Below are 21,984 nucleotides of genomic sequence, written 5' to 3'. Positions count from 1 at the left end.
AATAGCCACAGTGCCATGCTGCCGAGGGCACGGAGTAGCCCTAAAGTCATCCTTCCCTTCCCCGTCCGTGGAGCCTGCAGGAGTGCAGGGACAATGCTCAACCCCCTTTCCTCCCCTGTGAGCAGCAGGGGGGCCAGGCTCAAAGGGCTGCCTACAGCCAGCAACCAGAGGGGTTAAAACCTCCCCCAGCCCTCCTCAGTGAAGCTCTCCTCCTGAGCCTCTCCAGGGATGGTCTGGGCAGTAAAGGGCTCAGATGAGAGCCCCGTGTCCCACTGGTGCCCTGCCTTCAGGGGCTGGAAATCCGCCCTGGCCCATCTCTTGAAGCAGCCTGTCCATCTCACCCTGTGCCCCTCCATGCTGCACCTGGGCACTGTGACACCCAGGTGGTTCTAGCACCCCACAGCACTGGGGGTGTGGGCTTCTTCCCTGCAGGCTGTAAGCAGAACCTGACTCCAGCCTGGACCTAATGAGGAGCTGATGAGCTATGTGGAGCCACTGCTGAACTGTGATCCCCTCGAGACCTCCTCCATGTCTCCTGCCCCAACCAGTCCCTGCACTGCTCCCCCTTCACATCCACCTTGTTCCCTTTTTTCTCCTACAAACACAGCTTTGGAGGGCAACTTGGGAGAAGCTGTTTCCCTCCTCTGCTGCCCTCAGCCCACCTTCTCCAGGGGAGGTTCAGAGGTAGGCCAGAGCAGGAGGGCTCCCATTGCCTACCCCAGCACAGGCACAGGGGCTAAGCAGAGGGGCCCTGGGCTCCAGCCCATCCCGGCTGCAGTGCCAGGTCCCCAGAAGCTTTACCTGGAGTTGCAGTAGCTGGGTCACCACCAGCAGTGCCAGGTAGACGGGACACGTCCTCGCTGTGTCCTCTGGTACAGTGCCACCAGAGAGGAAAGGAAGATGAGTATCTCAAGAGGGCTGTTCTGCCCCACCATGGCACAGCTGCCCTGTCCCCAGCACAGCTTCCCTGTCCCCAGCACTGCCACAGGCCCCGCTCTGTCCCTGCCTGTCCTTTGGGGTGGTGGGTGCCCTGCAGGACTCACCCCCACAGCCAGCCATCACTGCTGTGCTCTGACAGCAAAGGTGGTGAGTGGGTGGAAGCATGTCCTGTGTGTGTCCCCCCCCAGCTAATGTGACTTCCTACCACTGTCACACCTCAGCCAAGCGTGCTCTGACACCACCACCAGGCCCAGCACACACCGCTGGCCCTGTGCCACCAGACACTGTGTCCCACCATGGTCCCGGGGCCACCACCCTGCAGGCAGGCTCCCTGGCCCCTGCCCGTGTCCTGCTAAGGAGCTGAGCCTGCCTGCCACCGCTGGTTGATGGGGGTTCAGTGAGGGGCTGGCATGCACAGGGCAAATGCGAAGGGCGACAGGGTGTCTGACAAACTCCCCAGCCTCTGTGTTTCAGGTGCACCCTGGGGGGTGACAAAAATGAAGGGTGAGAGGGACAGATGAGGGAATCTCCCACATGGGAGAGACTCAGGAACAAACCCAGAGCTGCACCCCAGCAGCACCTACTGCAAAAAGCATGAGCAAGGAGTTGTTAAAGGCACTGTCAGCAACCTGTCCCCCTGCTCTGGAGCACCCCTGGGATCCCTGGCACCCACACACCACCCTGATCCCATGATCTGCTGCAGCCCCAGAGCCCCTGGCACCCACACACCACACCACCCTCCTGCTCCTGTGCAGTCCTGGGGTCCCTGGCACCCATGCACCACCCTGATCCCTGCTCCAGTATACCCCTGCAGCCCCTGGCACCCACACACCACCCCACCGCCCTGCTCTGCTGCACCGCCATGGCCTCTGGCACTGTGGCCCCATGGCAGCCATCCCACCCCCAGTCAGATGCCACCTGCTTGGAGCTGGCCAGGCTGTGGGGAAAGGCTGAGCCTTCCCAGCTCGGCCCACCCACAGCTTGGCAGCATGTGGCCTGTGCCCAGGATGGCTCTCCTGCCCCTGGCAGCTGCCATGGCCCCCAGCTCTGCCAGGGAGGCGAGCAGAGGTGTGAGGCCACAAGCAGGCGCCACATGGAGGCTCCCGCCTCCTTCTGCCATGGCTCCCGCCCAGCGACATCAATGGGGCCGTGCCGGCACCTGGGGCACCACCACCCTCGTGCTCCCCGATGCGCCTCTCCCCATGCCACATGGTGCTGGGACACGGCTCCCCTGGGCCCTCCACGCCCCGACGCACTCACCGAGCCCTCCCGCCGCTCCAACCAGCTGGGATGCCGCTGCGCCTGCTGCCCTGCGCCTGCTGCCCTGCGCCCACTGCCCTGCTCCCACCCCGAGCGGCCCAGGCTGGTGGGTCAGGGTGGGAAGCAGTGGGGAGGCAGGGAGATGCAGTGGGGTCGGCTGCGCAGGGAGGAAGGACAGGGCCGGCCAACCCCACCCTTTCGGTTCCCCTTTTTTTTGTTTCTGACTCAAAAGCAGCAGCTGTGTTTCCTCCTGGAGACAGCCAGGCCACCTCTGGCTGCAGCTAGGGCCTGCCTCGCATGGAGGGGATGGGGGGCCTGGACATGGCGCCAGGGGTGCAGGGCCAGGGCTGGAGACAGGGTCAGCGCTGTGGGGCGGTTGGGGGACAGCGCCATGTTCCTGTGGCTGCCTGCCCCTGCTCCCCACGTCCCACCCCCTGTGCATCCCACAGACCCCTCAGTCCAGTCACACCCCGTGGTACCCCGACAGCCCCGCACCCCCACTCCTCCACAGCCCCCCAGCCCACACCCCAGAGCCCTCCCTGCACTCCCCGCCCGGGGCCGCCGCCCTGCATTCCTCCCACCGGGAGGGGGGGCTGCATGCCCAGTGCCTGACGAGCGCCTCCCCCTCTATGGTCCCCCGCTCCCAACTGCTTCCGCTTCCGGGGTACTCCTTCTCTTTGGGGCTGCAGCTGCGAAGATGGTGAGTGCTGGCGGCAGCGGGCTTCATCTGCTGCCATCCGTCCCGGCGGCCGCTCGCTCCGCCTGCCTGAGGCACCGGCCGCTGCGGTGGGTGCTTGGCCGGCGGGTCGGGGTGGCGGGGCAGGCCGTAGGCCAGGCATGGTGGCGCAGGGCCTCCCCGAGGGGAAGGGCGGGCTGCGCCCGGCAGCGCCGGGGCGAGGGGGTCCCCGGAGCGTGGTGTGGTGTCTCTCTAGCTCCCTGCAAGGCTGCTGGCCGTGCTGACCGACTTCTCCCTGTCCCTCCAGGTGAACGTCCCGAAAACCCGTCGCACCTACTGCAAGAAATGCGGCAAGCACCAGCCGCACAAAGTCACCCAGTACAAGAAGGGGAAGGACTCCCTCTACGCTCAGGGTAGGGACGGGTGCACTCTGGAGCACGGTCTGGCGGAAGTTATGTGGGGCCTGGCTGGTCATGCCCCACGCTAGGGTGATGGTTGTGAAGGGGGGATTGCTTCTGATCGGTTGTGGAGCTGCAGGCTGAGCTCTTGCTAGGGTTTGGTAAGAGTGCCAGCTGTGCTTGTATCATGTCTTGAGTTGTTGCCTGAACAGACACATTTTCTCCTGTAGGAAAAAGACGCTACGATAGGAAGCAGAGTGGCTATGGGGGCCAGACAAAGCCCATCTTCCGTAAGAAGGTGAGTGCTGCTCCTGGAAGGAGGACCTGAAACTTTCTTGGCAGTCCCCCATATGAAGAGGGGCACTTTGGCCTCCTGCATCTTTGTGGTGGTCCTGTGCTCAAGCTGTGTTATGGCAGCTCTGTGCTGGTAGTGCTGTCCGGGGAGTGTAAGTTCCCCATCCCCATCAGCTTATCTTCTCTGGTGCTCCTGACTCATGTAGATGCTTCTTTTTTTTTTTTCTTTCTTTTCAAGAGTGACATAGCATGTCTTTGCAGAGCAGGTTTTCTGCAGGGAGCCTGGACACAGTAGGATAGCGGGATCTTACTGGCAGTGTTGTTTTTAATGAAAGGAGTGTTTTCCTTGTTGCTTGTCAAAGGGGAAGAGTAAGGGAAAGGGAGCCTGCTGCTTGCCTTCCTTATGAAGTCAGTAGTTTATCACTGAAACTTTTTGCCAGGCCTGTGAGGCTCTCTGCATAGTGAGGCTACCTTCACTGACAAAGGTATGATAGAAGCAAAGCACGTGCAACTCCTGGGGGTACCACAGAACACAACATTGTTTTTTTGCTGTTCGCTGTCTCCAGGGAAATCCATATATCTGAGCCAGTAAATGAGAGCTGCTGCATTAGGCCTTTCCTGAGAGTCTCAAAGCAGCAGTGGTAGGGCAGCAATGTGTTCTGTTACAGACAAGTTGCAGAAACCTGCTGTCATCCTTCCTCTTCAGCGTGAGTACCTGGGACTGTAGACTTGTGGCATGTTTTCACTCTGTGCCTCCATGTACCTCCTGCTAAGGAGGTGGGGGGAGGGGGGCAAATCTGTGGCATTTACAGCAGAGAAGCAAAACCCTGTGGGCTGATCTGTTAGTTTTTGTGTGAACTGTTTAGTTATGCTTTATAGAGCTATTTGGCTTGTTGCTGGAAAGCCCTGGTGTTCTTGTTGGCGATATTAAGGAAGTCTTCCAGTAAGAACAAAAAAATGAGACAGCAGTTTTTCAAGTTGACTTTCTGCCAGGAAGCGGGGAGACCTTGCAGAAAATGCGTCTGCAAGCAGGGTACACAAAGCAGCTGTACTGCTCTTGCAGTTTGGCGTGCTCCACCTGTACATTGCCATCCCCATTTCTGTTTCTTCCCAGTCAGCATTATATGGATGATTGGCTGAGGCTTATAACTGGTGGTTACAGCTCTGTCCAGTTGCTACAGCAGCCTTGCAGCTTTGGATTCTTCCCCCTGTAGTCTTTTGGGTTTCATCTAACTTCCCAGTAGGTACAGGTCTGCATTGAGCACGTTGTATTGCTGCTTCTTCCAGGGAAGGTTTTGTCAGTTGTGCTGCTTTCAGGTGTTTCTTCTGCCTGGCTTTCTGCTGAACTTCTGAGCACTGTCAGTCTGTTCTCCCACACTGCAGAAGTGCCTATTCCTTGATGGCTTCACTGGCACAGACTTTTCTTCCAGCATGGCTGATCTCTGCAGGGGACCAGCCCTGCCCCACTGAAAGCTTTCGCCAGTGTCCTTTATTGTGAAGGTACAGACCCACTATACTCTTGTACTGATCTCTAAGGTGCCTTCTTGGTTTTAATGGGGGGAGCCTAACTGTGGTGGTAGCATTTCTCTTTACACTTTGAGAACAAGCTGCAGGAGTGCAGATAAGTTTTTCCTGAGAGTGGCAATTTGTCTGCTTATTTTGTTCATTGATATGCCCTTCTTTCCTCCCAGGCGAAGACCACGAAGAAGATTGTGCTGAGGCTGGAGTGCGTGGAGCCCAACTGCAGGTCCAAGAGGATGCTGGCAATTAAGAGGTGCAAGCACTTTGAACTGGGAGGAGACAAGAAGAGAAAGGTATGTTTGTGTACTGTGAGTGGCTGAGAAACGGTGGCAACATTCAGTGGCGAATAAACTCGCTGTTTCTTCCTTCCTACAGGGCCAGGTGATCCAGTTCTAAGCTCCAGCGTACTCATTGTTATGGACCATATTAAAGTGTTTGGAAGTGAACAGTTGCTTGGTTTTGTGTATCTTGTTGGTGGGATGGAACTTACAAGTACATCAAGCCAACAGGAAGGTGTTGCTTGCAAAGCTGCTTAGTAAATGAACAGTTTGTAATCTGAAGGCTTTTGAAAAAATGCTGCCAATGACTGGGATTTCCTTACTGTTACCAAGACGTGTTCTAGAGTGTATATAAGAGCCTGAGGCTCTGATGGATCTTTGCACCAGTGGCTTCTATGTGTGAGCATTGTGCTGCTGCTTTTCTCGAGGCTTATTTATGAGCTTCCATGGTAGAAAGCTGTCTTCAGAAGGGCCTCCTCTAAACTTCTGCAGCTTGTTACATTTAAAACATGTGTCTGTTACAGTGGCTCCATTTCAGGAATGTTATGCTGAATTTGAATTGTTGGTAGATGAAGTTGTGATTGGGGGGGGCAGGGAAGCAGAGCTGCCTGAGTAGGCCTCTTCCTTCTCCAAGACTTTACCTGAGAGGAGAGGCAGGCAAGATTCCTTGCACCCAGCAATGGTTTCAACGCAGTAAGGACCAGAGTGCTCTGAAACTTCCCAAACAGCTCCTGCATTTGGCTGTAGGCCCTAAGGGGCAGCGAGGGCCCAGGAGCAGCTAGGGGCTTAATCTGATAAAAGTGTCACCTGCAACATTAGGCAGTGGTTACTGGCTCCAGCTCAGCTGTGACCTATGTGCAGTAGCTGTGGGTGTTAAGGTAGCTCAGAGATGGGAGAGGGACAGTTTCATGCCCATGGTTCCCCCAGCTGTGTGTTGTCCCACTGAAAATGATGGTGTGACAGGCCTCGGCTGCCTGCCCCCTGTGTCTGACTCCTGTTGGCACCTTTTAGAATTTTCCTGAAAAGACAAAGCCTGAGCACAGCACTGAAGTGTCAAATGAGTGGTGACTGACAGGCAATGATGCATCATGGTACCTTAGAAAACAGCCCACCCTGGGCTCTGATGGGATCATCCACTTGAGGCAGCAGTTTGCTACCTGTGAGTAGGAAGTCCACTGTTGGCAGGTGCTGGGAGCACAGTGCAGAGCTCTCTTAAGAGTAACTTTCTTGTAGTGGAAATAGAGCTGGAGGATGGAGAAATGCCTCCTCACATCTTCATAGGGACTGAGCACCCAGTTACCAAACAGTAATAGAATTTGTATTTCTGCTTATTCAGTACTGGCCAATGTGACTGGCATTTCCAAACTCCTGCTGCTTAAGCTGTCAGTAGCAGTGGCTTTGGCCTCTGCCTGCGAGATGGACCGTATGGCTGCACTGTGTCAGCTTTACTGAGCGCTGTTTGTAGTAACTGTGACAATTTTCACAAGAACTTAGTGACTGGAACAAACTGGCCTGTTTTCTTAAACTTGATTTAATTTTAGATATCATGCTGTACTCTTGTACAGTGGAACTAAGAAGCAGCTTAGCCTTTCTAAGGGACATTTTAATCAAAATGCTTAATCACAGAAATAAGAACAAATCAAGGTATCCTGGTTGAGTAGTGGTTACAAGAGAACATACTTGTACATGATGGTTGCGTAAGTGATGAAATATCCATCTCCTGTCTCAAAAGGACCTATTGTTCAACCTAAAGGCTACTGCCAGCAGTGGAAAGCAAGCACACAGGTATTTCTGGAAGGCAGCTCACTGAGGAAGGGGACCCCAGTGCCCTGTGAAGGGTGGAGAGGGAATTGTCATCTAAAGACAGCCAGTAGTGAGAGGAAGACTCCTGGGGTAAGGAGAAACCCTCAAAAGCCAAGTCCTAAGGCATGATACTCTAATCACATTGATAATAAGCAGGTAGCTGTCAAGAAAGCAGTTGCTAAGAAGTGCAGTGATTTAGGCCAGTCCCTGAGTTGTCAGAAGGTGGAAGTAGATGTCCACACTCTGAGGAGAGTGTTGGGCTTCTTCAGTGGGGGTAGAAGCAGCTTTTCTCCTTGGACTCTCTGCCCCAGCCTGGCAAAGCAAGAACAAGGCAGCCAGGGTGTTTCCCTGTTGTCCCTGAAATGCTCGAGGAAAGCTGTAGGATGCTGCAGGTATGCTTTGCCTTTCTTTGGTTGGTAGTGGCAGTGGGTGTTAACAGGACCTCTTGCCCTGCTGGGGCCCTTATAGCCTCCTGCAGAACGAGTTAGGTGAGATGCCAGAGAAAGGGTAAACAAGAGAAGCAGCACCCCTCTCTCTGTTATCTGTTGGTGATGGAGTGATGGGCATTTGTCACGTTAGGCTGAAGGTTCAATGTCTACATAGAAGCACTTGAGTAGTCAATGCCTGAGGAGAAAACAAAGGCATCCTGCTTGGAGGAAGGAGGGAGGATTCTTGGGGCAAGGAGTTTAGGCAGAGTCTGAGGCTTACAAAAAGGTTGTCTTTTGCCTCCTATAGTGCCACTACTTTCAGCAGCACGGTGCCTGTTGGGTTCACCTCCACACTCAGGGAGGAGACCCAGCTGTAAACCCCACAGTCCCTGCTGGCTGGCAGGACCTGCCGGACAGAGCACGCTGGGTTGCAGGCCAGCCCATTGCCGAGGAAGGTAAGGGAGAAGGTGAAGTTCTGGGGTCCTCCAATCTCCTGCTGGTTCAGCACTGCCACAGCATAGGCTCGGCCAGACAGGGGCCGTTCCCACAGCTCAAAGTTCTTGTCCTGCCAAGGAAAAAATAAACCCAGGCCTTGCGTTAGGGGAGATAGAACTGATGGTTTTCATGCCTGCCTGTTTAAGCAGGTGTCAGGAACAAGTGGGGTCACTGGCCTCCTGTTCCCAAACCCTAAGCGCTCCTCTATACCCTGTGTGTCCCCAGTGCCCCTTTTCTGAAGAGGCTGGCTGCCTGTGCCCCACACAGCACCCCCAGCCTGGTCCTGCTGTACCTTGGTGATTTGGTATCCCTGCTTGCCCAGCGGGTCCTGGTTGATGGCGATCACCTCTTTGTTCTGGAGCAGCCACTTGGCTTCAGGACTAATGTGCCGCAGGTCATTGGACATGAAGAGGGGAGCTGCCATGATAGCCCACATTGCCATCTGAGTCACCGCCTGGTCCCAGCTCAGCCCAAAGTTTCCAATCACCAGCTGTGACAAAACAAAAACAGCTGATAATGCTGCCTTCTGAGGAGAAACTGGGCCACCAACCCAAGCACTGGTAAATGACAGGATGCTGACGGTGAGACCCCTATTTGGGGACTGGTTAGGTAGGCTGAGCACCAGGAGCAGAACCAGCTGGTTGGGAAAGACAAGGCATGACTAGTGTGGCATTTAGGATGAACCACTGGTGGAGGTGAAGAAGGATCTGCCTAGGCAGAGTTTAAGAATCTGCTTTTAGATGCAACTATTCCTTCCTTGCAATGTTAGCACCCAGGGGTTTTCCCTCTGGTGGGAGATCAGCATTTCGGAGACTGTCTCCCACAGCCATGCCTGTGTTCTGAACTGGCACTGCTTGTAGAAGCTGCATTACACAGAGACAGCACTTCCTCAATACTGTCCATAGCCGTAGTTCTCTTTCTCTTTCCAGCCAAGAACTCCCTCATCAAGTTCTGGATCCTAGGGCCCTGTTAGAGCCCTTCCCCTCAATGTTTCTCCCCCTTCCCCTCAATGTTTCTCCCCCTTCCCATCCTTCTCAGCCTAGAGCCAAGGAAAGGATTTTTTGCTGGTGCTGCAGGGGAGGTGGGTGTTGCTCTACTTGCCATGTCAGGATCATTCCAGCCCCCTGGCCCAGCTATCTTCACAATGCTGTCCTGGTGAAGTGCTGTCCAGTCCAAGATACTCTTGATGCTACTCCAGGAATCATAGACATCAAAAAAGTTCCTCCAGTGATTGCAGTACTGTTTGATCTCTGTGTAATTGGGCTGCCAAAACAGCGAGTGTGATTAGCCAGAGAGCCTGGCTGTGCAAGAACAAGACTGTACAAATTAATCAGGGATAATCTGGGGGAGAACTATGATAACACCTTCCATCACCAGCTATCTGGATGATCTAGTGCATGCTGGTTCCCTAGGATGCCTTGTGCCCAGTAACTCCAGTCTGCCATGCTCCAGACAACACTACTGCTTCCCCTGGGAGAACAGTTGTGACTACGTGGCTCTGTTAGAAAATCCCTTTGAGCGCTCTTTTACTGAAGGTGTGACAGGGCCAGTGAGATTAAACTGACATCCCAGTAATTACTGCCATTTCTTGGGCTTACACCCTTTGGTGACTAACGCATTTAACTCCCAGTGGGAGGGAATGGCAGCATCCCGTCATGGTGGCACAGGGGAAGCCACCTATGGGTGGAGAACAACATGTCAGTCATGGACACTGGCTGGCAGAAATCTGTTGGTAAACAATGTGGAGAATTCCTGTTAAATAGGCTGTCCTAAGGTCCTGGTCCCTGGAGGTGACTGTAAGGCTGAGTCTGCAGCACTCTGCGTCCAGGAGGAATAACACCCAACTATCTGCTAGCTGCATGTCTGCATTGCCAGTGTTTTGTTGCTTGGTTCCTTGGAGACAGAAAGCAGATGGATGCTGCTGTGTTCTTTGGCATGCTCCAGCTGGGGCGTGTCTTCATATGCTGCAGGATCCTACTGAATTCTTTTCAGCAGAGTCATGACTCTCCTCAGGTATACTTCAGGGCTCTAAAAAGTGGGTTTCCTCCACCTTAGTCTTGTTCTCTGTCAGACCAGAGAGCAGCAAGTTTCTTGGGAAGCTGTTTTGCAGTCTTAATACTTTTCTGTTCTTCCCACTTTCAGTCCCAGGATAAGCCTTGAGAAACACTCCTTACCTGCTGCACAGGCCTCAAGTAGAAAGGCCACTCACAGGAGTACACAATGCTCCTCCCAGTCTTATTCAGGGCCAGAGACATGCGCCTGTAACCTAAACAAATAGGACAGACCAGACAGAGGTTACACAATCTCCTTGGTCAAAGAGAGGAACTAATCCAATGTCACAGGTTCAGGTTTCAGTTCAACTCTTGCAAAATTAAGGCTGAACACATTATTACAGCTGAAACACCACAGGGAGGACATGCAAGCTTGTAGTCTGCAGTGAGTCTCCTGCCTCCCAAGGACAGGTGAGCTTCTTCACAGCTTTGTTACAGGTCATTGGCAGGCTTATTGCTCCGAGACTGCTGATCTTTGTACATACAGCCCTGGCAAGAGGCTGCAGTTTTGCTGTGTGGCATCTTTTCGTCTAGATACCTGGGAAATACAAGTTGGTGTCTGTCAAGCTGCTGGATACAGCTTCGCTGGATAACGTCGCAGGAGTTCTTATGAGGCATTTGTGCCATATGGACTGGGCAAGAATGCAAAAGCACTAACTTTTTCCTGTCCTTGTCCTCAGACAGCCCTGTTAAGTCCCTTTTAATCAGCAGAGAGGGAATGAAAAGTTTGGTCTCTCCCCTGGAACTGCTTCAATACAACTGGATTGTATCTGGGTTACACATATGATCCAGCAAGAGCTTTCAGCTCAGCTGTGACTTGGGATGCTGAGCTGTGCTCCTGGCTGTGGCAGCTGGCATATACCCCCACCAGTTGGCTTCGATGGGATTGTCACTTGGGCAGGTTCTCTCTGCCAGGCAGAGCCAGGACTGCATGCACGATTCCTGCTGCCAAACACGGTGGTGCTGACTGTGCCAGCAGCGAGAGCCCAGTCAAGAGAAAACCGCCTTCTGAGTTGCATTGTTCTTCCCACAAATCTGCTCCTGTGGCACTGGGATTTGCTTGTGCTTGCAGAGAGTCTGTAGCCAAGCCCCCTCGGCAGAGTGAGCTACTGCTGTTGACTTGCCAGCCTGAGTGCAAATAACGTCTGAACTGGGATTTACACTGGCGTGCTTTGAAATGAAAACCCCAGTAGGATTTTCATGCCAGAAGTCCCTTCATTCTTTTCTGTTAAAAGCCCTGATAACTGCCCTTTTTACAGCTGACACAAGCTGTTCTAGCTTCACGCTGATTCGCATTGACATGGCCTCACCAAAGGGATTAAGGGTTAAGTGTGTGAAACACTTTGAGCTCTCCAGTAAAGGCACTGCAGAAGGGCAAAGCCCCTGCCTCGTTAAGAGCTGAGGCAGCGGTTTGCAGAGAGCGCCCACAGTATGTAGTCAGTGTTTCTGTGCTTGACACGATGTTGTCTCTGGTGTGAGAAAGCTGCTTTTTCAAGCTGTGCACATCAGTGCAAGCTCCAGGAGGCTGAACAGATGAAACTTGGGCCAGCAATACTCACTACCCTGGGCTTGGGAACAGAATCTCATACCTGCTTTTGTAAGGAAATCCCTTAAATGCTCAGGGAAAAGCAACTCCCTGGAGCCCACCCTGGGCCTAGAATTGCTGCTGCCTGCAGACTATTCTCAACCCATGGTGCAGTGCTGCCTTGAGCCCATGCCTACCTTCTGCCAGCAGCTCTAGCGTGCCAGAGTTGCAGCCATCAAACTTCAGCAGGTCCACACCCCAGGAGGCAAACGTTTGGGCATCCTGTTCGTAGTGGTTGTAACTGCCAGGGAAGCCAGCACACGTCTTGTTCCCGACATCACTGTAGATTCCCAACTTCAGCCCCTTGGAGTGGACCTGTGCTGGCAGACAGAAAAAGAACTGGGGATGGGAGTCACAAGGCAGGAGGAAGCGGAGCTGGGCCAACAAAGGAAGCAAAACCCCAACTCTGGCAGGCAGGGCCTTAGCTCAGCAGCTATGCAACCATTCCCCACCTGGCCTTCCCTCTCCTCTCCTGCTCCCAGCATGGCTGGAGGTTGGGTCCCCAACTGCTGTTACTGCCCTACACTGTGGCAGGTGGCACTCACGTAGTCAGCCAGCTTGCGGATCCCACTGGGGAACCGTTTTGGGTCAGCCTGGAGCCTGCCCTGTTCGTCCCGCGTTGGGGCCATCCAGCAGTCGTCAATGCAGACAAATTCATAGCCTGCGTCCCTCCAGCCCTCAGCAGCCATCACGTCGGCCATCTCCGCGAAGAGCCGCTCGCTGGGCACAGGAAGGCAGCACCAGGAAAGAAAGTGAAGAACGTGGCAGCCCATGGCTGGCAGCCCGATGCACTGACACAGCAACCGTGCGGCCCTTCTGCCAACGGGCTATGCCGGCCGTGAGCACACAAACGGCAGAGTGTGGGGAAGGCCCTGGCCCCGGCACGGGGGCTCTGCCCTGGCATGGGGAGGGCACCCCGGCTGCCAGGGGACAGGGCCGCAGAGCACCGCACCGGGGACGGCTGTCCCCGGTCCTGACACCCCCAGTGCCAGTACCTGGGCTCCCTTGGGGCCGTGACCCTCCACCCCCGGGGCACCCCCCCGCCGGTGCCGGTACCTGACGCAGCGGCGCGGGTCGGTGGCGCAGTCGGTGGCGCAGAGGAAGCGCTCCCAGTGCAGCCAACCCATCGGCGGCGTCCGCGCCATCCCGTTGTCCAGAGCCAGCCCGTTGTCCAGCGCCAGCGCCGCCGCCAGGACCCAGAGCAGCACCCGCCGCGGAGCCGCCATGGCCGCCGCGGAGCCGCCACGCCGATGGACGTCCGAGCGGCCAATCGCCGCGCGGAGCCCGCCACGCCTCCGCCAATCCCAGGTAGCAGAGGGCACCGCGGCCCCGCCTTCTCTCCGGGCTGTCACGTGGGGTGGTGGTCACGTGAGAGAGACGGGAGGGCGCATGGCGGGCAGGGCTGGCTCCACTTGGGCTGGGGTGTGCTCGGGGCCGCCCGGCCTCGGCTGTCGCACCGGGCCCTCCGTGAGGTGCTCGGGGGGCTGCGCCCCGGGTGGGAGCCCACACATGCGCTTCCTCCCGGCAGCCGGGGCTCCGGAGTGCCGGCGCTGCCCGTGGGAGCGGGGCGGGCTCGGCGCTGCCGTGAGCACAGCGGCGGTGGGTTTGTGCGTGCTCCGTGGCGTCAGCGCTGAACTGTGTGAGCACAGAGCCCTATGGAAGGGGAGTTTGTTGTCCACGGGCCTGGGGCTTGGTTTTGGCTCCGGTCTCCAGCCTTGCCTCAGCACCTCTGTGAGCAGCTGCTGAACGAACGCTCTGCTGCCAGCGCCTCCTCAGAGCGCCGCCTTCCCCCGGTCTCTTTGCTCCTGTCACCCGTACCCTCTTAGCCACCTGGGTTCAGTGTCCCCTCCGAGACAGACTGCCGGGTTCATCTTCCTCGCTTTGTCTTTTACCTTGAGCATGACCGCTCCTTGACTGTGACAGCTTGTCGAACGTCAGTGGAGGAAGAGGAGGCGTTTGGTGTTACAGCGCTTCTTTGGACAGCGTCTTGTGGCCTGCCTGTCCTGGCTGCATGGAGTGTTTGGAGCACAGGGCTCTCGGATGCCTTGGCTGTGCTGAGGAGCTGGCAGGGTGTCTACCGCGATGCAAGCTCAGGGTGCTTTATGGGACTGTAGGTTTGGAGGTAAGGAAGGGGAACGGGGTCTCTGCAGAGCCTGTCTCTCCTCTTGTAGGGATCCAAGGATCAGAGTGAAGCCCAGGGCTGGATCCAGCGCTGGCAACAGGCTGATGTGGAGTGTGGGGTATGGCAAGGCTGTTTGCTGCTGCTCTGTCTGCTTGTGGGGATGCCTGAGGAGCTGGATCCAGGGCATCTCTGCCTGGGGTGCCTGTACCCATCCAGATCTTTGCACTCAAAGAGTGTTGTCTCTCTTCAAACAAGTTCAGCTGCTAGAATAAGTCATAGTCACTGGGCATTGCCCCATTTGCACTAGTAAAATCAGCTCAACTGGAGTTGAGACAAGCACCTCTGGGAAGGGTCAGTGCTGCTGTCAGCAGGACCCAGAGAGCTGTAAGGGGCACCTGCATCCCAGTCAGTGTCTCTGAGATGAGCCCCACATTTAATTCCTGTTTTGGCAGGAGTCACACAGCTGTGAGCACTGCTGGACCCCATTCTGCTGGAAGTATCATCACTGGCAGCATGTGTGGCCTGTCAGGGAGGCATGGAGGCCCTCACTGCCAAGGTAGCACTGAGAGCAGTGGGAAATGAGGAGCCAATTCTTCCCCCCTGTGCATCTCCCCCAGGGCTGGATCAGCCCCTGCAGCCCTGCTGGAGCTCTTGTCATGGGCCCCTCTGCAGCAGGAGGAGGGGAGCAGGATGGGACTGCTGCAGGGCTGGGGCCACCATGGTGTTGGGCTGTGGGTGCCACTGGTGTGTGGGGCCATCGAGGCATCTCGCTAGGTGTCCTCCGATCCCTGCTCTGGCACATCCAGGGAACAAAAGCTCTTCAGAGCCCATGGTTTGATAATTGCTGCTTGTTTCAGTGCTGGGGTCCTCCCCCTGCTCCTTGAGGGGCTAAAGCGCAGAGGCTTCTCAAAGTTGGACAAAACAAGCCACTTTGGGGGCTGGAAAACCTCATCGCTTTGTTTTTTCTTGTGCAAAACCACATCCCACAGCCAGGCAGTTATCCTGTATTCCCCAGGGCTTGGGAGCGCTGCAGTGCTGATCCCTGCTCCTCTGCGGGCTCCAACCCTCTCTTGCTGCCCCTCCCCAGGGGTCCTGCGTGCCCCCCAGGAGTATCTGGCGTACCCACACCTCTTGCGCTGGGGAGTATGTGGGGTGCCCTGTGGCCTGCACGTGCTGAGATGCAGGCTGGTCCCAAAAGCAATGCTGGGGGTAGATGGGGGCATGGGGTTTAGCAGGGCACCAGTGAAGCCCCTCTGAGTGGGTGGAGGTGACGGGCTGTGGTGTGATGCTGCAGCTTAGGTGGCAGGGGCACCCCAGGGGCCAAAGTCCCCTTGGCTCCTGAGGCTCCTTCGTCTGGGGGGGCAGCGCTGGCAGAGCTGTGCTGGGGTGCGGGCGTAGCCACGCTGCCTGAGCGCGCCACACCTGGACCTTCCCTGTGGTGGAAGGATCCTGCCCTTGTGGGGCCGGCCACAGCGGATCTGCGGTTCTGCGAGGGCCCTGTGCACTGTGGTGTGGCTGGATCCCAGCAGGACATGTGCCAGTCCAGCTCCTGGTGCTTTCCTCCTGCCTCAGTTTCCCTATCTGCAGGGACCAGCCTTGGCCTGCTCAGGACTGGCTGGCTGACTTTGGAGCTTGATATTTTCTTTAAAAAAATCCATGCCTGGGCAATGAATGAAGTGTGATGAGTGCTCAGAGCCCCAGCAGGGCTTTCGCCTGTTCTTGCTACATTGAACTTCCCTGGCTCCAACTCCAGTGTCCTGAACAGCGTGGGACATACTGTCCTGCGGCCACTGGTCCATCCATCCAAAGTGGTTTGCTGAACCTCTGGCAGTTGGTGTTGCCCCAAGGCAGCTCCAGGCTGTGGGTGCCGGCAGGAGGCCCTGGTGAAGGAGGAGGGGAGGAAGGGAGTGCACAGCAGCAGAGCTCAGCTCCAGCAGGATCAGGCCCTCTGTGGTTGGCGGAGCGGGGGCCCGGCTGGCGTGCTGTTGCATGGCCCCACACAAGTGTTCCAGGGAGCCCTTGGGGCTGGCGAAGGACTGCCCCAAACCTGTGGGCTTGTGGCCACCTGGCCCTGGGCATGCTGTTGGCAGGGTGTCAGGAAGCTGCCAGTGCCGATGATGCTCATTTTACTGTCTGGGAGTCCTGTTAACCCGGTGTAACTCCATTAACTTCCATTTAAACCAGCAATTAACTTGGTCATAGCTGTTGGTCCCGTGCCTACCGCTGCTTCCCGTGGTGGCTGGGATGCATCCCCCAATGCACAGCCTTGGGTGGGAAATGGAAAATCGCTTCTGTCTGGAGGCCGTGGGCTTTCCTGGGGGACAGGGCCACCTGGGCTGGTCCCTGGCAACGCTGCGACCTGCGGGAAGGTGCGGGGCTCAGCACTCCCATCCTGGGCGCTGTGGCTGTCCCCAGGATATGAACAACCCGCTGGAGCTGTGTGCTGGAGGCAGTGACAGCCCTGCAGCTGGGTGTGTGCCCCCGTGGCTCTCAGTCCAAACTGGGCTGCCGGGAGGACCGGGGTGGGGCTGAGTGCTGCTCCTGGGGATACCTGAACTGCAAGGGTTTTTGGGGCCGTGGGGCAGCGTTCCCCTCATGCCTTTGCTATTGCGGTGCCAGCAGGCCTTGCTGCAATCAGTGCATGGGACCCGGGGGATTTAGCTTAGGAAGGATGTGTTGGGGTTTTTACCATTTTCATTTCTCCAAGTCATGCCGGTTCCTGGAGCTGGGTGGCTTAGGCCTGACCACAGCATTTATCTGCAAATAGATGCTGGGTGCCCAGACCTGACGTTTGGCAAAGGAGAGAATGGAAAGCAGGGAGTGAAGAAACTGGGTGCATCGCACTGGCGTGAAATGGCTGCCAGCTCTTCCCTTGGCTGCGTCCTCTCTAGGTTTAGGGTGGGGGCAGGACCAAGACCATGGCAGGGTTTGGTTTGCCCCATCTCAAGAACAACCCCAGCACCAAACTGGCATGGGCGCACTTAGTTTTCTCTCCTCCCCACCACAGAAGACCCCAGTTGGGCCGGGCAGGCGATGGAGCTGCGAGGTACCAACAGAGCCAGTCTGTGAAACTTGGCCGGGAGGACAGAGGGAGATTGATGTTTCCTTGGGCGCTCGGCCCTCAGCTGTGGGCTCTGCCTGCCCCCACGCCAGCTGGGGACAAAAGCGCCGGCCCCGGGTGGCACGGCAGGGCTGGCGTAAGGCCCCAGGACAGCTGGCAGCTCTGTAAGGTTGGCGCCAGCCCAGCAAGCCGGCACCAAAGGGGCTGCGCAGGGGGGCTTACCCGTCGGGGTGCTCGCCCATGCTCGGGTGTCTGAGCTCCACCATGGAGCTGGAGCCCCCCCTGGCTCCACATCTGCCCCATCTTGGGTCTTGTCCCCTGGCCAAGCCTGGATGGGGTGGAAAGGAGCTGGGGTGACCACGGGGAGCATCCCATGGAGCTGGGGTGGGAGGGAGGAGAGCGATGCGGTTTGGAGCTGGGAGCTCACGGGGGGCTCCTGCACAGCCCTGCTGGCATCTCCCATGTGGGAGGTAAAGCCTGACACCAATTATGTCAGAAAAATCCCCTGGGGAGGTAAGGATATCTGGGTGTAATTGCAGGTCAGGGCTCCTGTCCCCGCAGGGCTGTCATGCCCTCATCCTCGTGTCCCTCCCACACATGGCGGGGCCCACCAGGAGCTGGAGCTGGCCGCAGGGTCCTCAGCAGAGACAAACCCCCAGCACACCACTGAAAATCCCATAAAGGCTTTATTTGCGTATGAAGATTGATGCTATTTAAAAACCCACTACTAGGGGGTGGCTTGGCCGCCTAGTGCCTGCGGGTGCTGCCCGGGTGCTGGCACCTCCCCGTTTGGCACTGCCTTGAGGGGCTGGGTGAGCTGAGGAGATGAGGTGCACCCCTTCCTCTGCCTCCAAATGGGGCATCCCCAAAAACAAGTCTTGAAAGCTTGGCCTGGACACACGGTGGCGCCCCACGGGGCCCCCGACAGTGGGGAAGGTATGCATGGTGGTGGTGGGATGCAGCTGGCTCGGCCTGTCCTGGTGGGTCCCGGGCATGGCCTTGTTCTAGTTCCCCTCAGCTTGGCCCATCTGTGAAATGGGTGCATGCGGCTGAGTGCTCTGCAAGGTTTGGGGGGCTGGGCAGTGTGGGGGGGTGCAGGGCTTTGCTCCCAGTGAGTTGTGTGAGGGAGAGGGTGATGCCTGCCTGCTGAGTGAGGCCAGGGGCCGTGGCAGGGGGTTCTGCCCAGGTCTGGCTTCGGCAGCGAGTGCTGGCCTCCTGCCCACATCCCCCTGCTCTGCAGGGGCCCTTTTGCCATGACAGCGGGTCACCGGGGCCCTTGCTCTGCCATGGTGGCACCACAGCCTCCAAGGAAAGGAGTGAATCCTGTTTCCAGCTGCCCCTGCCTGGAAGACCCTGGGCCCTCTCCTGTGCCCGGGACCACGGGGGGACAGACCCTGCTGGGCTGTGAGCCCCCCCAGGCTGGCTGTGAGCAGGGGGAATGGAGACCATCAACACATTTCTCTCTTTAGGACCTACATAAACGCCACCTACTGCTTTTATTTCTTGCTAAGCATGGAGGATATCCAGGTCTGGAGGGCTGGAAGCCTTGCTGAGCTTGTCCTGTCAAGGTTTTGGCTGCTGTCCTCTCCAGTGGAGGAGCAGCAGGGGTGAACTGCCTGGGGGACACCATGCCTGGGCGCCAGGGTGGGGAGAAAGCTGGGCAACAGGGCAGTTTTCACCTCTGGCTCTCTGCTGGCACTGTGGGAACGCAGCAGTCTGGGGATGCACCATTTTACCCCTCCAAAGGGATCGGACAAGCTGCCCCTGCTACTTTCATCATCAAAAATCTCCCTCAGAAGTCGGGCTGTGAGCCCTCCCTGCAGGTAGCACCAGCTCCCCGGTGCCATGCGGCTCCTGTCTGCGGCTGCAGTGGCCGTCTGCACCCCTTCACTCTCAGCAGGACTGGGCTTGCCTGCTGCCTGCCCCAGGGCTGGCGTTTCCTCGGAGCAAATGGAGCCTCCTGCCCAGTGTCCCTGCCACAGTCATGCCTGCGGCTGCGGGCACCATGGGCAGCTCTGGGCTCTGCAGGGGAGGAAGCATCCCTGAGCCGTCTGCTTCACTGTGCGTTGGAGCTGGCTGGGGGCTGGAGAGGCCCTGTCTGTTGCTGGGCTGGGGGCTATGGGGCCATAGCCAGCACCCCACACAGTCCGGGGCAGGCAGGGGTGCTGCCTGCTGTTTCCTGCAACCAAACTCTGGGCCAGCAGAGGAGAGAGGACTGCAGCCTTTCGCCTGGCTGCTTGTGGCCTGCGGCTCAGCGATGCTGCCTGGAGAAGCAGCAGCCTGACACGGAAGGTGCGGAGAGGTGGCAGGTGTTTGGCTGGAAGGTGGTGTTCCCTGGCCACCAGCTGTGCAGCGTCCCAAAGCACTGGGGGCTCCCTCGTGCCATGGCAGCGCAGCACCCCCGGCTACCTGAGGGTCCCAGAACAGCACAGCATCCTGGGTACCTGGGGGTGACACCAAGCAGGAGGGGTCCCTCTCACCAGCTGACCATGGGGACCTGGGGTTGCTGATCCTGCCCTCCGGTGCCCCAGCATCCGAAGGACACGGGGGCTGCCACAAGTCCGGGCTCTGAGGCCCAGCCCAGCTGTGCCGCTGCTCCAGGACAGAGGGGAACATGGTTCTGGCTGAGCTCGTGGCACCTGGGTGCTCTGAGGGGAGCAGACCGAGAGGCAGCCATGCTTTTCTGGGCCTCAGGGCACAGAGTGGATGTCCTCCGAGCGCAGCACTTTGTAGACGACCCAGTAGAAGATATTGAAGACCAGGAAGGTGAAGGGGAAGACGGCTCGGGAGATGGTGTCGATGCGCTGGCCCGATCGATGTAGCGCCTGCGGAGGCTTTCACCTTCCTGCAGCAGCATGCCGGCCGGGGGGGGGCTGTAGATGCTGGGGCCCTCCCCGGCCCCGTCCTTCGGCTGCAGGCAGTGGCCCAGCCCGTAGCCTCGCAAGTAGAAGCGGCTCTCGCGGACGAGCTCTTCCTCCTGGCAAAGGGAAAGGCTGTCAGCTGGGGCACCCTGTGGGCGCCAATGCTGCAGGACGAGCAGGCGTTTGTGGCTGCATGTCCTATACAGCCCCCCACCAGGTGATATGGTCATGTAAGTGCCCGGTGCAAGGTTAGGTGCTTTTCAGAAAGCCCGAAGCATGCAGGCAAGAGCACGGGGCCAGCAGGCTGCGGGCAGAGGCAGGCAGCGGTGCGCACAGGGTGTGGGGGCGAGCGCTGACCGACTGCCATGTCGTCCAGCACCTGCCTGAAGGGTGCGTTCAAGGGCAAGCCCGACCCTGGCAGCCTGACACTGACTCCCCTCCCCGGCCTCCTCCCAGCTCCGGCTCGGGGGCTTGGGAAGCCCAGCCCTCAGCCAGCCGGGGTCATGGGGGTGAACTGCGGGGTGGGGGGGAGATGGGCACATTGGGGTGCAGAGGATGCAAGGCTGCATGGGGGTGCAGGGTGCATTGAGGTGCAGGGAGCTTGGGGCTGCAGGCACTGCTGTGGCAGCCGTGTTTGCTGCGGGGTGGAAGCGTACCTGTGCCATTGAATGGGAGGGGGCAGGCAGCTTGCTGGGGCAGACCTAGGCAGGGATGCAGGAGCCTGGCTACCATCAGGGCTTGCAGGGTCTCTTAGTCCCCCAAGGGCCCAGACGCCCATTTCTCCCCACAGCTGCTTGGTGGGGGCTGCCTGCTGCAGCAGAGAGGGGAGGCTGAGAGAGGTGGACTCCCTGCTGGTCTCTGCCCTTGCTCACCCCATCTCCCCCCATGCTGGCCAGGGACTGCAGGGAGGGCAGCGTGCCCACAGGCTGCATGTCCATGATCATGCCCGCCAAGTGCCGTGAGGGCCGATACCTGCCTTCACCCTTAGGTCACAGCTCACTGCCATCACCCACAGCACAGCCCCGCTTGCCTTGTGGCCCCTTGGGTGCTGGGCCAGTGGTGCCCGCACCCCTCCCCACCAACAGCTGCACGTTGTTAGCGACTCGCCTCGTCCTGCTCTTTTATCCGTGGGGGTGGGTTGTTTGTGTGAAGATTTGGTGAGGGACTGGTATGTGCAAGCCCAGGCTGCATGTCTGGCTTCTGCCGAGTCCCTGGGCCATTCATTTTGGTCTCTCGGGCTCATCCCCGCTCTGCCCCACCGGTGCCATATCTGTCTGCGATGGGTCTCTTCTCGCAGGGTGTGCTGCAGGCCAGCCCCTTGCCTCGTGCCCAGCCCACATGTAGCCCGGGTGCCGGATCCCAAACACCATCTCTGACCAGCACTGCCCTCCAAACCGCAGAGAGCAGCCTCCTTGTTGAGGTCAGCTTGCACAGGCGCTCAGCCGGCACGGGGGCTCTCATGCGGAGAACTTGCGCCCTGGCATCTTTAACTTGGCAATCTGCTGGCTAAGCAAGATTTCTCAGTGGGAAGAGCAGCAACGGCTCAAATTGCTGAGATTAGTTCTCATTTGCAGCAGAGTTTTATTCCCCTGCCCCAGACCGAGCGCTTGCGGCCACCCCGGGGGACACGGTGGAGGGGAGCTGGGGTTCCCTGCGTGCCCTGGGGGGCAGCAGCTATTCCCCCCGCCTAGGGAGCCAGCGGGCCCAGCCAAGGGCATTTGAGGGAGGAGATGGCAGACTGGGAGTGCTGATCCTCCCAGTTGGGTCCCTCTGGGCTGGAGCAGCCGCCGGGTGCTTATTGGGGGCCAAAGCTGGGTGCGGGGAGCTCCCTGAGCCTGGCTTTGCGAGGTCTGGGGATTCACCATCGGGCTGCGGCACCTGGGCTGTGCTGCCTCAGGCCATCGGCACAGGAGCTGTGGGCAGCGGGGCTCTGCTCTGGTCTCTGACAGAGCAGCAACCCGGGGTGCTCCTGGCTGCAGCCAGTACCTTGCCAGCGGCACCCCGGGGTGGCTCTGCAGCCTCCACCTGAGGGCGGCTGCATGTTGGTCTGTTTTAAGCCGGCAGGTGGTTCCTGGATCCGGCAGAGCCTCCCCGTTCCTGCCCGGGCTGGCGTTCATCTCCAGGGGTCGGTGCTTAGCGTCTGTGAAAGGCAGGGAGCAAGGGAGCATGCTGGGGGTAGCCGGGAAGCCTCTCCTGGCGTCCAAGGGCTGAT

General features: G+C 58.1%; 2 protein-coding genes across 2 annotated transcripts; one reads left to right on the top strand and one right to left on the bottom strand.

The window, feature by feature from the left end:
- The first annotated feature begins 2,874 nt into the window (after nucleotides 1-2,874).
- On the top strand, nucleotides 2,875-5,534 carry RPL36A (ribosomal protein L36a). The gene is made up of 5 exons (XM_082004072.1): nucleotides 2,875-2,899; nucleotides 3,183-3,288; nucleotides 3,504-3,571; nucleotides 5,259-5,381; nucleotides 5,464-5,534. The coding sequence occupies exons 1-5, from the start codon at nucleotides 2,897-2,899 to the stop codon at nucleotides 5,482-5,484; spliced, it is 321 nt and encodes a 106-aa protein (XP_081860198.1). The 5' UTR covers nucleotides 2,875-2,896; the 3' UTR covers nucleotides 5,485-5,534.
- A 2,364-nt stretch (nucleotides 5,535-7,898) lies between these two features.
- GLA (galactosidase alpha) lies at nucleotides 7,899-12,954 on the bottom strand (the record flags this gene model as incomplete). The annotated part of the gene is given in 8 exon segments (XM_082004058.1): nucleotides 7,899-8,162; nucleotides 8,385-8,582; nucleotides 9,194-9,355; nucleotides 10,267-10,358; nucleotides 11,866-12,043; nucleotides 12,274-12,448; nucleotides 12,754-12,770; nucleotides 12,772-12,954. Coding segments are annotated over 8 exon segments (1,269 nt in total).
- Between the last annotated feature and the right edge of the window lie 9,030 nt (nucleotides 12,955-21,984).

The sequence above is a fragment of the Phaethon aethereus genome, assembly GCF_964289735.1.
Source record: "Phaethon aethereus genome assembly, chromosome: 10".
In the NCBI taxonomy this organism is placed as follows: Eukaryota; Metazoa; Chordata; class Aves; order Phaethontiformes; family Phaethontidae; genus Phaethon; species Phaethon aethereus.
Note: the sequence above shows the minus strand (reverse complement) of the source record. Positions and strands in the feature narration are given on the sequence as shown.